We start from the raw sequence: 17238 nt of genomic DNA, 5'->3' as shown, positions 1-17238 counted from the left end.
CACCATCGGCTTTTAATATGTTGTGTAGGGAAGGAAATGAATAAACGAGGTGCCGAAGGAAGGAGAATTCAACAAAAACAAAACGACGACGACGACAACAACACCCCAAGCTTCCCCTATGTGTGTTTCCGGTCGCGCACAACCACGCCCACGCGTCCGTTTTACCGAAGGTGATAACGCGCACATTGCATACGAGATTTTATTGCGTGAGGTTTCGGAAAATAAAATAAAAAAACTTCTTTATTTAAAAATAAAATTATGGGTACGCCCTCTAACAAGCACTGTTTTAGGGCTCTTTATGCCATTCACGAGTAACAGACAAACTCCTGCAAACTATTTCACAGCGCATTTCTCGTGCCGTAGCGAAGGCTCACCACAGCCGCATGTACTTGGGTTCTTCATGCAGACTAGCCGAACAGAAGGCATCAAAATCGCCGCCAAACTTAGCCCTTCTTTAGCAATTTCACGGCGCACGAATTTTGCCGGAATAGGGGTTGGTAAAGTCGAAGCATTCCGCGAAAGCTTCGTGCAAGACTGGCCGTTCGCAAAAAAAAACGCAGAGCTGGGAGCATCTGCATAGCGTTGGCGCCGGCAGTGGCAACGCCCCGCTATCAGATTGCAAGGCCAATGGGGAGAATCGCAAGCGGGAATTGGAGTTGCTACAAGGCCTTCTTTTTTTGCCCGTCTTCGTACTCCGTTGCTGTTTCATTTCGCGAGTATGTTTATTCTGCCTGCGTCGCTTGCCTTGTCACGAAGTGAAAGAGGAGAGGTGGAAGGAAACGTCGCGCAATTCTCGTTAGCAAGAGAATCCGCGCTGGAGGTCGGCAACACGAATACTTTGGCGCATGGTGTTCGTCGAGTAGATTCGCTTTCACGCGTTTCAGTGAGTCATTTCCCGTAATACCAAATACAACGTACACCCAAGAGCAGAAGTTTACGGAGCAGGAAAACAGCAATTATGAGTTATTTCTCTGCCGCACGGCAGCCCGGAGTACTTTGCGAGGTAGTTTTCATTAGTTCAGTACTTATACGACATCTCGCATGCATTCGACTGTTTGTCGGGCTGCTATAGGAAGAGAAATAACCTAAAATTGCCATTTCCCTGGTTCGTAAACTTTTGATCGTGGCTGTACAATGATCTATCTATCTCTGGTGCGGCCAGCTAAATTTAATATTTCGTCCCTAAATGTATGCCTCCGTGAGCCTGCGAAGAGGGGAGACCAACTGACGCACGGTTGGGAAAGGTTATTAATACAGTTGAACCTCGTTATAACTAACACTGATATAGCGAATTATCTGCTACAGCGAACTAAATATGAACTTTGGTTGGTCACGCTTCATTTCAGTGACACTTATTACTAGTATAACGAAACCGAAACCGCGATAGCCGCTCGTGTTATCGGCTGGCACGAAGAAATATTTGGTACGCACAAGGCTCAAAACTCGAAAGCTAACATAAAAAACGCAAATTAAAAAATTTAAAGAAAACATAACCATTTTTTATTCGTTTGGAGAAGTCGCGGAAATTTGGTTAGCCCGACGCAAAAGCGCATTTTACTAGAAGTATACAATGTCCTTTCGTGCTTGTAAGCTGTAAAATCTTCATCCTGCTCAGTGCTGTGCAAAGCCGCCAGACAAAGTCACATCCTTCTTCACATAAGTAAGAACGGAGGCTTTTTTTTTTTTTCCGAACAAACTTTATTGCGTTGTAATTTCACATTCTCATCTTCCGGTCTACAGTCAAAACCCGCGATCTAACAAAACCCCATCTTACGAATTTTCCGATCTAACGACCAAACTCGGATTCCCCCGCAGGCATAGGTCGCCAGGTACACTCCCGAGTGCACTCACCCCCCCCCCCCCCCCTCACTCACTACTCATGAGGGAGTGGTGAGTGAGCCTCGTCATCGTTTTTGGACTGGCGAGTGTCAGTGCGAGTGAGTGCCCCGCTCACCACTCGCGAGTGCAAGCGCCACTCGCCGTGAGCCCCGCGCTCCACTCTCGATTGCACTCACTCAACTCACGCCATTTGCTGGGCTTACCGCGGTAGGCGCCACTATTGCGCTTTTACTCGCTGTTGGCTATTCGTCGCAGGAGCCGATCGCTGTGGTGGTTGTTAATGGCAGGATTGCTTTCATCTTCGGAAATATGTCGTCACTGAGCTCCTTCTATGGGGCACCCTAGAATTAATTATCTGGTGGCGTGTTGATTTAGTAATACGATTTAGATGGCCTTCTTACTCCGTAATGCACTAATAGTGTTCGGTTTCATGACTCATGGATGGTCTGCTGCACACACCTGCACACACTCGCTCGTGAGGGGAGACGACGAGTGGTGAGCGTGAGCGCAAGTGAGTGCGAGTGGTCACGGTGAGTGGTGGAGGGCACGTAGTGAGCGCGAGTGCGAGTGGTGAGGGCGACTGGTGAGCGTGAGTGTGAGTGAGTGCGGAAGGAAAAATATATTTTTCTGTGTGAGTGTGAGTGAGTGGCGCCCAGTTTCGCCGAGCTATGTTCGCAGCTGCCTATACGGTTTAATGCTTTTAATAACTCGAAATAACGAAATAGATTCAGCGTCATTCCCGATTTAACGAAGTATTTCGAGTTCCGCAAGCCCTCAACACGAGCAAGAAGAAGCAATCGCGCCCAGTTTCTAGGAACAGCTTCGCCTCCTTAACGAGATGGCAGCATATCTGAGCTTCCACGACTATCTGAGCGCCGACGCAATCGTATACACGCCGGCACAACGAAGGTTTTGAACTATGAAGGTTTTGAACCCTGCAGTTAATTTCCGGCGCACAAGAGCTGTCAGAGAACGCTGACGACTCAAAAACTGCTGAAGCTTGTATGCCCGCTCCAGGTGAGGTGATGGACTCTATTGACTTGCTCAAGCCCTTTGATGGGGCCTACGAAGAAACCGAGGATGCGTTGAACACGCTGGCACTCTACGAAAAGTGACCCCCAATGCTAACAGATCGCACACAGGCGAAAACTACTGGCTTTTTTGCCAGGAAATAAATTTGTTTCCGCCAGAACCCCTAGCGTTTTCTTGTAATTAATTTCATCGCGGACTCTTAACGCATTGCTAAATTATCGACAGGCGAGCGCCAAGGCCGCCGCAGTTACAATATCATGCGCCTGGCGGGATGCGCCTGCTTATAGACATCGTATTTATGGAGTCAACTGCTTGTAAAATGGCAGTCCCTAGTTTACGAAGTTCTCGATTTGACGAAATAATTCGCGGTTCCTGGCAACTTCGTTAAATCGGGTTTTAATTGCATTTAGTTTAATATGTCACAAGGAGACAGGTAAGGATTACCTCGAAGCCTGGAATAATGCGTTTTGTATGTAGGATTTTTGCGCGAGCCAATTGCCGATTTGTCAGAGCCGATTTTAGTGCACAGTACTTTGGAACCTGGTACAGTGGTTTGGCGGCGGCGGCGGCGGTGGCGATGGTGATGTGCGCGTAACCGAGCGAGCGAAGGAGACATCCAAGGCAGAAAGAAAACGGAGGAAAGTCGGGCAAAAGTATGAGGGGGAGAGCTGCACGCGCTGTTATGGCGTCATCTCCTAGCGCGTCGCCGCGGCTCAGTATGTCTCGCTGCCTCCCCCTCACACTGTCGGCATGCGTCGCCGGCGATAAGCGCCCTCCCCCTCATACTTTCGCCAGGCGCTCCTCCGTTCACGGCCCATTCGAACCACGTGACAATTGCGCGGGAGCTTCAAACACGATTTGCAACAACATGCTCGGCGGCGGCTACCTCTCCACTGCCATACGCTGCCAGATTCATCATCATATGGTGATGACTTCTGCTGACAGAAAACGAAAAGTTTTGTCTTTTCAAAACAAGCTGGAACTTTTAAATGCCGTCTCCGCCGCGAGAAAGAAGAACGTCGCTGCCCGGCGCAGTATCCCTGCGAGCAACCTCTCAACAATTTCGAGTGCGAAAAGAGCATCAAGTTCGTGAAAAGGCACCCTTTCCGCGCAATTTCGGCCCTTGAAACTGGTTACAGCACCGAAACGTGTCAAAAAGCAAAGGTGATACTTAAGCTACATTTGTAAATGCGGGGCAAGTCACCTTGCTTCTTTGGAGGGCCGTGCAGTGACTAAGTTCGTGCTAAACCACGTTTTTGGCTGTAAAATAAATTCTTTTAGGGTAAGTTCACCATCACTAATGTCTAGCACTTTGCTTTCCTTCTAAACCTGCATGTAACGAAAACCTGCATGTATAGAAAAATTGCGAAATTCTTGTAAGTTTCGTTGTATCCAGGTTTAACTGTATAACGAACTAATTTACTGCCTCGATACTAGTTCCTTTTTAACGAGGTTTGATTGTACAAGTGACTTATTCATAGCTACGATTGATAGGTGTTTCTAAAAAAAAGCCGTGAAAGAAAATGTGGGAGGGAAGGTTGGGACGTGGGGGATGTATGAGATGAATTCTGCATAACAGTGGAGCAAAACAGTCGCGCAAGGTAAAATTAGCCGTTAAAGATATAAGTTACAGTGTTCAGAACTGAAGGGGGAATAATGCACTCCCGACTTCTTCGGAGTAAAAGTGCGTAGGAATGGCGTTGCTATTAATAATTTCCCCCAAAAAACTAGGCTGAAATTAAGTAAATGCTTGTTTTCCTAGCGTGTAGCAGAGATTATTACACAGCAAGATTAACTGGGACCAATGTCAAAGAAGATTTTTTTTTTTACAGTTAATGTAACATTTTTAAGCTCAAACTGACACAGGGACGGGAAAGGGAAACGAGACCAGCGCTTCACTCATGGATGTTCACTAACTACCTCGTTCTCCATTTAACATTTTTAAGCCTTTTTTAGCGGAATATAGGAGAGAGAGAGAGAGAGAGAGAGAGAGAGAGAGAGAGAGAGAGAGAGAGAGAGAGAGAGAGAGAGAGAGAGAGAGAGAGAGAGAGGAAATCCTTATTCATCGAGCAGAGGCTGATGTTATGTGCCTCGCCCAGTGAAAGACGTCCTATAGTCCAGGATTCCTTGGCTTCGACTGGCTGTCCTGGTCGGGTCACCACGTTGAGCTGGGTATCCGGGTCTGCGCTGGCCAGGAAAGTACTCCATTGCTCGAAGATGAAGTTGGTAAGTGGGGTCAGATCTGGTGTGCGCATACACACGCCAGGTTTTCCACACCACATAATATGGACATGCCTATAGGCATGCCCACACTATGTGGTGAGGTACTATAAAGAGTCAGGTTTGGGACAGTAAGCGCCGAGGGAAGGGTGTTGGGCAGGGAAGGTGAGGTGAAGGCGGGTGGGATGGGGTAGGTGTTCGCCTGGAACGAACACGGAGTTGACATGGCTTTTGCTGCGTCTGCATGATTGCGCAGCGCAAAACGTGACGACAGAAGGACGGACAGAAGACTATTGGCGCTGATTTTGAGCCTGTCTTGTGTACTTTTTCTATCCTTGTCTTTTGCGCTGTGCGATCATATTGGTGAACTAGCCCGCGATTTTAATCCAGAGGCGGCGCCGGCTGCGGTGGCTCCGTGGCTCCGAGGCTGTGGGTTCGATTCCCGGCCGCGGCGGCCGCTTTTCTGATGGAGGTGAAAAGCAAAAACGCCCGTGTGTTCGAGATTTCAGCGCACGATAAAGATACCCAGGTGGTCAAAATTAATTCGGAGCCCTCCACCACGGCACGCCTTATCGCCTGCGTTGCGTCGGCGCGTTAAACCCTACAATCAATTAATCCAGAGACGGCGTTGCACTAAAATGACCTACTTGACGGGTTTTTTTTCAGAAGCAGGGTACTTGCTTTACGTGTTGGTACCTGAGACAGCATGGTTTAACACAGCCAGCGGTCGGCACCGTACGGTTGAATTCACAGCACTAATTCCGCAGTACAAAGGTCCACAATCCGCGAACTGCGATGCAGCGTCCGGGCATTTATTCTTACCTTCAGCCAACGCTACCTCATCTTACAGCGCTCCATCCAAGAGTAGGAAACAGACGTCAGAAAGCAGCACCTCTTGGTTATGTATAGTGATCAGATATTGAAGATTGCGGAAAAAGTGCCCAAAATTTGCTTCCGGAAACGGCTCGCTTTCATTTCATTTACCCACCTCCAGAATTCCCGCCCTTACGTTGATCTCTTCCTCGAGTCAAAATTTTAATTTGCTTTTAACTTCACCCGAGTGCCTAAGGTCGTTTCACATTGTGTGAGTTCGCACGAAAAATACAGGTAGTGGTGTGCATACTGCCGAATTATCCAATGAAAATGCCAGACATTGGTAAACGCTTGACGAAAGAAAAACTGTAACATCAGGGAATATGCCAACGTTCTTCCTAATTTTTTTAACCAAGCTTTGGTGATTCAGCATACCGTAATTCCGCGCTTATAAGCCGCACCAGAAATGCGAAAATTTCAGTGGCAAAGGAGGTGTGCGGATAATAATACACGGGGTTATTCTTTTAGTGCAGCTTCACGGCATTATGAGTTGTGCCATGAAGCTGCACTGCGTGCTGTGCCGTGAAGATGACCTTGTGTACAACAGTGAGGGCTGTGGCTCAAGTGATAGCTCTAGCCAGAGCGATGACACTGAGGGAATTGAGACTTTCGCCTTGCAGTTTGTGTATTCTACTTGCTAAATATACGCTTATTCTGTCTACGTAGTATGTGATGTGTTGCTTGGGCAGTAGCTTTGCTGCAGCCTTTCCTGTATCAAATGTGTAGGCAATACGCGAGGATTTTTTTTGCTTTTCCGGCGGGCTGAAAGGGGGGGGGGGGGGCGGATTATATGCAAGGGCAGGTTATACGCGCGAAAATACGGCATATTAGACCAGTGAGCTACCTCAGTTTCTTGTTATCTTATTCAAAGAGATATATATGTCTAACGTCTAGACATAGGTACCATTATTTCCTATATCTTCCAAGACAACGAGCTGCTTTTTCCCCCTGTCATCTACATAACTTGTCTCACCTGCTGTACTAAAATTAAAACTATGCATGTAACAGTTTTTTTGGTACACGAGTTTTAATACTAAAATAATGCCAAAATTTAGGTACTAACTAACAAAAAATTATAAAAAACTGAATTTTTTAAGAATGTTCAAAATTCTAGTACAGTTAAAAGAGCACGAAATTTGAAAGAAAATGATATATAAGTTATGTAGACACCTTTCTTAGATGCCGAGAAAAATGTACCTCAATATGGCCAAAAATGCATGGGAAGTATAGGGCTTACCCTGTGCCCTTAAGTCATGAGCATAATTTAGAACTATTGTGTAAGGTTAAGAAGCTACAGACGCCGTCATTTTAAGTAAGGGGGACCTCTAACACTAACCAGCCGTATAGTGATTTTTCAGCGACGAAATCCTGCCCCAGGCGACTCAACACAAAAATGCACTCTCTCAAAATTGAAACGTTGCTTTACCACAGTTTGAAAAGGGCGACATACGCACCACTTGTAGGGCGTTGAGGAACCCGTTGACAGACAACACGTAGTGGGTGTTGAGGTGCAGCTGCCCGAAGGTCTCCTCCACGGCTGAAACGCCCTTCACCAGCGCTGTGTCGGACAGGCTGCGACCATGTACACACGTATAGTCCTAAATGACAGCCAGCTCAGCATGTCAGGCGGCGCGAAATTCAAAGCTGTGACGTCACGGACAAGAACCGTATACTTAGTGCGCAGGAAGCAGCAGTTGGAAACTACGCCTAAAGGGACCCTGAAACACTTTATTCGGAAATCTTAAATGCTTGCATAACGTAGTCACTCAACACACCCAGTACTTAGATTAGGGGCGTCGCAAAGTCGAAAGTACCTAAGGCAAAAATTACTGCTCTATGCCCATCAGATAACTTGTAAACTCGCTCAAAAAATTTTTCTCTCTTTGCCGGTCTTAACGATCTTCGACGGCTCGAATTACGTCACTAAGGCCATGAAATGGCTGCTAGCAGGTTTTCCTTCAGTTGCAGCAATGAACGCTTTTCGATAGCAAATTAAAAAACAAAGCCGTAAAAACAAAGCATAAATGCAAGGCGTATGTGGTGCGACGAGTAAATCACGCAGTGCCGCTCCGTGGTGGCGATAACTATAGCTTTCGCACTGGGTCCAGGCGCGAAAGAAAGAGTGAAAGCGCTCATCAAAAGTGTTGCAGGGTCCCTTTAATCCACATCTCAGAATGCTGATTATAACGTTGATGAGTGTCAGCAAGCGCCTCGGGAAAGTGGTTGCTGTCACTGTGAACACAGATTGCTGTAAAATAGCTTCGCAGAAAAAGTTAGATGACACCCAGGTACTTGCTGATTGTAAGCTGGTGCTAAAAGCACGATGAAGCCAAGAGAATCAAAGAAGTTTTAGTGTCTGCTGTAAATGGGTACCTGGAAAGCGTGTGCATCCGCTACGGTTTACTGAGCAGAACACCCTTGCTACAGTTCGTGTGAAGCGTCTACCGCTCTATTACGTGAATTATAAACACTACAGAAAAGAGTGGGGCACCTTCCACAATACAGCATCCCACTACACATTCCCCAGTTTAACGCACACGCCGACAGAACATCAGAACTATCAGCTGATTTATGATGATAAAACTACCCCAATTGAAGAGTTACAGAGCAACACAGATAATCGGGCTGCATCGCCTGTTAAATGCCAACGGTGGAAAAAAAAATTCAGGGAGACGCCTTAGCACTTCTTAAGAGTTCTAAATGCGAAAGTATTAACAGCGATTTGTTTAGTGACTCGCTTTTGCCTGTCGCTTCACAATGGCTTCGATTCGCCTGCTACACGTCGCGCAGCTTGCTGTTCCTGCCACAGGTAGCGTGAGAGTTGACGACGACGATGAATTCGCTCCCTGTTCGTGCTCTTGGCTGCGCTCTTCTCCTCCTTTGCTTCATCTGCGCTACACTGGTGTTGACAGCCATCTTTCACTGCTGCCGAGATTAAGAGCGTGCTATGGGGTGCCTCACGCTATGGAACGCTTCAAAGACACGTGATCTAGAAGCCGTTTCGAAGGCCGCTGCTTTCTCGCTGGGTGGGGCATATATTGCCTTCGCATTAATAACACCATTCTTAATGGCTCGTCGAAGCAAGAGTTCAGTCAGGAAAGCAAGGCAACCCAACCACGGCTACTGACACACTAGGAATGTGCCTAATTTTGCAGAGAAGCCAGAAGCTTAGCGAGGACTGTAGCCCGGCCGCAGCATGCCGCAGCTATGAGGGATTCGGCGTCTGTGGTTGTTGGTCAGTACGGCCCTTCTTTGGAGCGCACGCGCACTAGGTGCGCTTCTGTGTGGACAGTGAGAGATGTCGTTGTCGAACGACACATGACTGGAGTTAGCTAATCACGTGTGTACGCGTGTCTTCCTCGGTCATCGGGAATAAACGGCCGCTTGTCGGCTCAGTCGGTTGTTTGGGCTCGAGCGGGTTGCTCTCGTGCTCCTGCTTGTGCCGCGGTCTGGTGTGCTGGCGTACGTCCCGCCTCGCCTCGCCTCGCTGAGGTTGCCAGGCCCTTGTCGCCGGTCACCACCCACGACACAACATCGGCCCATAGCACGTTACTCCTGCCTATATTACGTCAGTGTAGCGCGAGCTTTGACAGCTTTTTTAACATTTCGCGCGGTTTCTTGCGGCTAAAAAACTCTTTTCGCGGGTAGAATGAAGCTGAGTGAGTTACCAAACGCTAGCTCTTTCAAACTGAAGAAAGTTGCGTTTTCTCTTCGTGGTACACTTTCCGAACTCGTGACCTTACAGTGGCCTCCAATGACGTTGAGTGGCCTTGTGGTGGCCTTGAATGAATGCCCGTACGAAGGCGCGCTGACGGATTTTATAGGTATTAATCGCAGTTCAAAGATAGGCCTGAACCTGTGTCGAGGAGGAACAATGAACTGACATTCCCCTAACTTTGAGGAGGCAAAGGAGGCAAGCACTGCTGGAAACTCCACGCGACAAAGTAGGCATGGTGCACCAGTGCAACCTCCGCAGCCGTTCGTAACTGAATTCTTGCTCCTTACAGCACCTACTCGATCGGACGCACCACGAGACCTCACGGTTGAAAATTAATCCTGCATGCAACACAACAGCAACGGTTCGGCCTACCTCATCGTCATTTTGCACAGTCAGTTTGCTTCGAATCGGCCTCAGTTGGTCCTCGATGTCTTCTTCATCCGCACGAGGCAATTGCGGCCGTGCTTCTGGCAGCTTTTCAGCTCTACGTCGGGGCACGGTTGTCGTTGCTGGTGGCCGCGATAGGTAAAGAATGACATACCGGAATGGAAAATAGCGGGAACTGAAAGATCTTGCTTTCACAATGGATGCTATACTGGAAGCAAGCTGGAAGTACAAGCTGTGTGTTGGCACTATTTGGTACGTTTAAACAGTATAAGCTAGTACATTAAATAATTGGTGGCAAATCCCTCCATTATTATCGCTACGTGTTACTCCAATTATCCAGACTGTCTCTCATGTTCCCAGAGAGATATAACGAAGAATGCCACAAATGCAAATTACGAGCAGACTTATTCCACACAGTCTGGAACTGCCCTATAATTTGGCAACAGAACACCTACCAAACCTCTACAGAGTCCTGGGATTTAGCACTGTCCAGCTCGGACCTTTCGACACAGCGTGAGCTGCTAGAGAGAGCCAAGCTGGGAGCCTTTGCTACTGGAGTCATGGAAATAGGACTTCACCCATAACTCTTTCCACATTCCCGTCTTCCTATTTTCCAATAAAGTTTACTCTCTCTCTCTATCATCCTTTTTTCATAGCTCGTTGGTCCATCGAAGTTTCCTTTTGAGGTGGTTATTGAGACCATATGTCATCACAGGGAGTATTGATTGGTTTTATGCCAGTGTTTCAATAGACGGATATGTAGCTAACTACTGAATTTTTTTTAATATACTCAAACATATATATAAGGAAAGAAAAATATAATGAGCAGGGGAGAACTACACATTGAGGTGGCCTACGGAATGTGGCATAGTAAGTGCAACTTTTTGAAGTAGTTGGGAGCGGCAACGATAAAGCAAGTAAATACACAGATAATAGTATCTATGGGCTGCTTCATGAAAAGGGATTGAAATTTGAAAGTAATTAAACGTCCAACGACTTGTACTCGCGTCTCCAGTGTATGGTGATTCGATATGCCATGTTAATACAGACGTTAATTGACATGTTGATAGCCATTTACAGCATTGTTAGATGGGGCGAACTCTTACTGCCACGTCGTTGGATAGATAGGAAAACATCCAATACACGAAGCTCACGCACAGGAGATGAAGAATGCAAGATAAAATACGATGACCAAAAAACAGAGGAGATACAGTCATGGTTGTTTGGAAACAGCGCGTTAAAACAGGACCACGAAGAAAAGAACCAGACAGGACTAGCGCTGTACTGAGATTTATTCAAAACGAAGAAACATTCATACATAAAAATTCTAATCTGTGCATGCGCTTTGGTGAGAACCACACCCAAACACTGAAAGAGATGACAGGAACGATTTACCCTTGGTCCAGCGTTTGACAACAATCAAGAAAAGCCACTTCTTTCTCGTGTATACGTACAAAGGGCTGACTAACGCACTTTTCACCAAGCCTGGTTATGTTAAAAGCCTCTATAATCTCTCGCCTAAGCTGAATGGGATGACGGAACAGTACAACGGTTTTATCTAAATGGGGCTGACAGGCGCGCGAGGAACATAAACGACAGTGATCCGACAAATGAGGAGATGTAGGTGTGCCTTTCAAGAAATTAAAGTGCTCTCTTAAACGCACGTTTAAACACCGGCCCGTCTGGCCAACATAAGCCTGACCACATGACAAAGGGATTTCGTCAACAACACCAACGCAGCATGGAACATACTTATTCCGCGCTCGTCCTGTCTGGTTCTTTTCTTCGTTGTCCTGTTTTAACGCGCTGTTTCCGAACAACCCATGTCGCATTACCAACTCGTCCAACTCTCCATCCTGCTGGCAATACAGTGTCTCGCAGCCGTATATCTTCTTTATTAGACATTATCCAAACCTTCGCCTACGGAGCCTGTGAGAATGTGCAATTGTCGCCAAGCAGAAAAGCAACAACACAGGTAGAAAAGTATGGAAAAACGTTCTCCTCGAACACGTATTTATTGCAAGAAGGGCCTTGCCTGCACTAAATGCAGAGCTTGCCTGCAAGAATTGTCGAAAGAACTGCCGCAGCGGTTGATCTTGAAGCCTACTCAGCGCAACCTTTGTGCTGACGCTTTAATCGTTATGGTAGACCGAAATTTCACGTCAGACTAAGCACACGCCGTCAGCGATATCCAGGGAATAAATGTTAGGCAGCACCTCGTACTTTCCCGGAAGTGTACCTCTGTCTCGTCGTGCAAATATACGATTAGTTCATAGTAAGCGTACACTTAACGCTACCACAGCACAGCAGCACCGCTGGCAACGGGCCTGTAATAGCCTAAAGGCGTTGAAACTACGTCTTTATAGTTATATTTGCACATCGTCGCATCGGTAAGGCACATGGGCGCGTAATGACGATAACACCCTTGTGAGATGGATCCACGTTTAGTGATGATGATAATCAATTTATGTTGCTCGAAACTGGGTGAAACGAGGAAGGCAAAGTGGGAGTCTTCCTGTATTCCTCTCCTGCAGATGGAGGCATGTATCCCTCGGACGCGAGCGGCATCTTCGGTCAGTTGGCGACCATGATCTGTATTTCTGGATCCGGGCTAAGCAAACGAATGCAGGGAGCTCACACTAACGAGCAAGACTTGAAGGTAGCGAAGCTGTACGCAGCCTTCACGACCATCCCAACGGTTTAAGTACGCGATTGCAGCCGCTTTGATTCTTCTTTGCTGCCGCAACGATTTTTATTGCTATAACGACGAAGAAGAAGCAAATCAGCTGCAACCGTGGACTCTCTAGCAAGTATCGCACTTTCTGGGCCTGTTGTAGACGTCGTTGAGCCGACACCTTTAATAACCGCTGCTAGGCACCGTAGGATGCTGAAACTCCAAGAACAGCAAGAATCAGTTTTATTGTCATTAAGCAATTTTAATCATCTTAAATTCTCATGGAAACCTGAATGGTGCCCTTCACGCAACTTAGAGGTGATTATTACAGCCTTACGTTGTCGAGTACCCAAGTTAAATAGGTATTTGCACAGGTCTCGTCTGGCGCCAACCGCTCTGTGCAGCTATTGCAACGAAGACGAGTCGGTCGATCACTACCTTTTGACATGCCGACGTTTTTCCCGACTCAGACGTCAGTCCCTGGAGGTGCCGCTTTACAGTTTGGGGATATCCCTAACAGTGCCGGCTATTCTATCGTTCGGGGCATCCGAAACGGGGTTCTGCCGCCGGGATGTATGCTCTGCCCTCCTGCGCTACATTGAAAATTCAAAACGATTCTCTTTATAATTGCGATTGGTCACCCTCGCTTTGATTTTTCAGGATTTTTTTTTCTTTTTCCTTTTTTCCCAAACATTTTTCAAACCGGTCTAAATTATCTTTCCTAAATGTCTCGTGATTAGATAAGAATTCCATTCATTTTAACCATCCTCTGTTGATTGGCCGATCCCCTGATTGGGTATGTGCCATACCAAAAGGCGCAACAACAACAACAACAACAAAGCTGCGAAGAGGAAGGCTGAGTGAGTTTTGGCTACCGTTATCCTCCTCGGCCGGCGCATCTTCCCGATCTGAACCCGGTCGAAGAGCGGCTCATCGCGCCTCGATTCCCCTTCATGAGCATCAGGCGGCTGACTCGAGGCAACGGGCAGTTTGGAATCAAGGGACAGGCGGTGAAAGTGCCCATCGACGTATCGAAGGTTGTGCGGTGCCTTCCTCGCATGGTACCCGAGGACGTTGCGTTCGATGTTCGCATTTCTGCATCCTCACAACCCCCTCGGGGAGGTGCGGGGGAATTTTTTTATCCATAATGACTTACAAGAATGCTTCCAAACAGAGAAATCTGAGAAAGCAAGACAGGAACTATAAAATAGGTTCCAGATGAACTCTTGGTGCCGCCTTAAAGTAGCACGTGAATACTGTGTGAACTTAACTGGGACGAAGTGTAGTTTCATCGACAAATCGCACAGCATTTTTAGCGCCCATGAAATTTCGTTGATGCCATCACGTGTAACTACTACTTGAACGAATCCTAGTAACTGCCTGAAAGCAGACAAATACGTAACGACCTTTATGTAACACACACACAAACACAGTACTAAGGCTTTTTCAAGTGGCGTGTCCAGTTGCAACTTCACGATTTCTCTGGGTTCTGCCGCATACCAGCTGCTTCAAGTCGTCTCATGTAGTGCACCGGGAAATGATGACCACAGGTGAAACCTGGCGAAGATAAAAAGCGGCTTCAATCAATGCGTTTGCACTCCCATACAACACGCAAACTTCTGCCGCGATGTGGAGCACAAACGAGCACATTTTTAATGCGGCCATAAAACGACGGTTCTGTACAATGGAACACGATTTTCAGCGCTTCGTAATGGTCGCATCGACTGTGTGAATTTGTGTTAGACAACATTTTTCGTCATTTTCGAAGTGCTCTGCGGAGGACGGAAGAGCAGGCGGCTCCATCACCCGCGGTGTAGCGCCTCCTCGCCCGAGAACGGCCACCGATGCAAACCGCAAGCGCGGGCGCGAAGTTTACCGCTGTTAGAGATGAGGGGCCCTTGGGTTGTCTGACTCGTTCAGGCCCGCAGGTCCCGGCTCGGCATGGTGTCGGACTAGAGACGACTGCTTATGAGGAAACTGTACATGAGGTTTATTCTACATGATGACAGTCGAGACAGGAGAACAAGAATGACACAAATACATTCGTTTAAATAGAGTTCGTATTCCCCAGATCCCTGGCTAGGGAATTTAGCTTCACACAGGTTGTCCAATCAGGTGGGCAGTGGAGGACACTTGATGTACCGCCCACGACATGAGGCGGGGCTGATGCATACGGGCCACTCTGTCGATGGAAAGGGTGAATGTCCACGTCATCGATTATGTGTTGTGCCGGAGCTGCACCATTTCGCGCAAGTCTTGATTTTGGATGCCCCGTGAGAACGTAATTTCAACTCGTCTCCCAGCATGTGAAGACGAGTAACCTCTTGCTCTCGCCGACGGTTGGAAACCGAAGAGCTTGGGCACTTGAAACCGCAGCTTCCTTTCGGTGGACACTTCTATCATACGGGTATGAAAGAAAGATGTGGCCCGCAGCGTCCGGCGAACCGAGAAGCCGCCAAGTTGAAACCGCCGCCGCCGCCGCCGCCGCCGCCGTTGGCGCCAGCGTTTCTTGCCGCCTCGTGCCTCTGGGTGATTCATCCACGTACACCTTGCTAGAGAGCCTGCGAGGAATTTTTCCCAGGTCCATGTTGGCCAATCCTAACACCGCCAACAAGTCAAAGATGCCGATCGAACGCCATACGCCGAGACCGACGGAAACCGGACTGCGAACGAGAGAAACGACTCCCAGCCACAACAACGAAAAACGTACCTCTTCCTTCTTTCTTATCATCTTTCCCGGACGACCGCGTGATCCGCGTCCAACAGAAGCTACATAGAGAACTAGGCCTGACACTAACTACTGCGAAGTTCCGAGGTCAATTGCAAGATCTACACAACACACTAAAAACGTCGTTATGCAGAAAATAGTGCAATATATTATCAGCAAAGACATTACGAAATAATTTGCTACCTGGATATTCCAAGCGACCGGGCATGACAGCTGACTGCCCACTGTAAGATCGCCATCCGGCGGGAAAAGTGGAGTCGTATAGTGAACGGCGCCGTGTCGCACGACAATTCCCGGCGCTCGACACTCGGTGTTATCGCACCAACCGCACGGCACACCACACCCCCCAGTCAAGGTCCCCGTCAGATTATTCCTTCTTCACCACCTTTTACCACAAAAAAGTGAACACTCCGCGCAGTTCGGCCGATGCCTCCAACGGCTCTAACTCCGTTTTCCCGCCAAAATTGCTGAAGCGAGCGCCACCTTTCAATCCCTTCGCATGACAAAATAAAGAAATGAAGCGCAAGTCGCAGCAACATGCAGCAGCGGCTGCAGCGCGCCCCACGGCTCCGTTGTATTAACAGCATCAGGATATGTATACGCGTCATTAGGATGGGCGCGATCGCTCGCGCGATATTTTTCTTAGCGTGATTTTTAAGGTTTACACGCATGCAATCTTGCATCACGCGTAAAAGAAAGTGAATGCGGGTTTTCCCAACCCGCTTCACGCTTATATCGAAGAAAACCACGCGCATTTAGAGACACGTGGTGCTCAAAACGAAGTTTACGGCGCAAAGGAGAGTGTTTCACGCTTACTATGCGCGAAAAAATTTAGAGTGTAGAGACGCCAGTGTGAGGCTGCGGCGAGTTTGCTTGTAATTGGAGAGAATCTCTGTGTAGCCGCTCAGTGGGTGGGGTTAATCTTGGGGGAAGGGGGGGAGGGAGGGGGGAGACATTGGCCACCATCGGCAGTGGCTCGATGTATCAAATCGCGAGCCGCGGCATGAGGGTTGCATTGCCACAGTTCAAAAGAGATAATGCAACACGGATACCTTCTTTTGATGATGATTTAGGGTTTTATGGCGCAAGGCCGACGAGGGCAAAGAGCGCCATGACAATGGTGGGATGCTATGAGGCAATATTAAAATGGAATCTGTAAAAAATCCACTACATCAAAATTAAACTATGGAAGTTGGTGTATAGGGCCATAATTAAAAGTAAGAAATATTGGTATGCAAGGTGTTAAAAACCCCACAATACCGCCATTGTTTTGTGACGGAACATGAGGCCAAGTGAGATCATGGGGAGTATGTTATGTACTTCAAGAAGTCAACATCGGCAAGGTAATTAAAGACTCTTCTGTAAGAAAACATGGGACTATCTGCTAAAAATAATGAAGAGTGCAAGGGTATGCAATGAGTGTATATTTCTTGAAAGTGACGTTTTCTCTCTGTGTTGCACATCTTGCATTCAATGAGCATGTGCAGAACTGAGAGCTGCCCCCCACACCGATGACAGTGTGGCTTGTTTGCGTCCGTTAAAAGGTATGAGTGTGTAATGTGTGTGTGGCCAATTCTCAATCTGCATAGGGCTACCTCCACAAATCTGTCATGTTTTTCAGCAGGGGGCTTTTCTATTTTGGGTTTAACGACATATGTAGTTTGTTCTCTGCTTCTCTGTCCCATTGTTGCTGCCAGTGGTCCCGCAGCTTTCTTTTTACAAAAGGTTTCAGATCTTGATATGGGACCTTGTTTACGTCTATGCTGC

General features: G+C 47.6%; 1 protein-coding gene across 1 annotated transcript in view; it reads right to left on the bottom strand.

Moving 5' to 3' along the window:
- The window catches only part of LOC144179920 (uncharacterized), a 35119-nt gene that overhangs the window by 10965 nt on the left and 6916 nt on the right, over positions 1-17238 (bottom strand). Inside the window, exon 3 of the mRNA XM_077708340.1 lies at positions 7419-7536. Coding sequence (XP_077564466.1) covers positions 7419-7536 — 118 coding nt within the window. The remainder of the gene's footprint in view (positions 1-7418; positions 7537-17238) is intronic.

This window comes from Haemaphysalis longicornis, unplaced genomic scaffold (genome assembly GCF_048455015.1).
Source record: "Haemaphysalis longicornis isolate Haplotype H1 unplaced genomic scaffold, Haemaphysalis longicornis Haplotype H1 scaffold_4, whole genome shotgun sequence".
Lineage (NCBI taxonomy): Eukaryota > Metazoa > Arthropoda > Arachnida > Ixodida > Ixodidae > Haemaphysalis > Haemaphysalis longicornis.
Note: the sequence above shows the minus strand (reverse complement) of the source record. Positions and strands in the feature narration are given on the sequence as shown.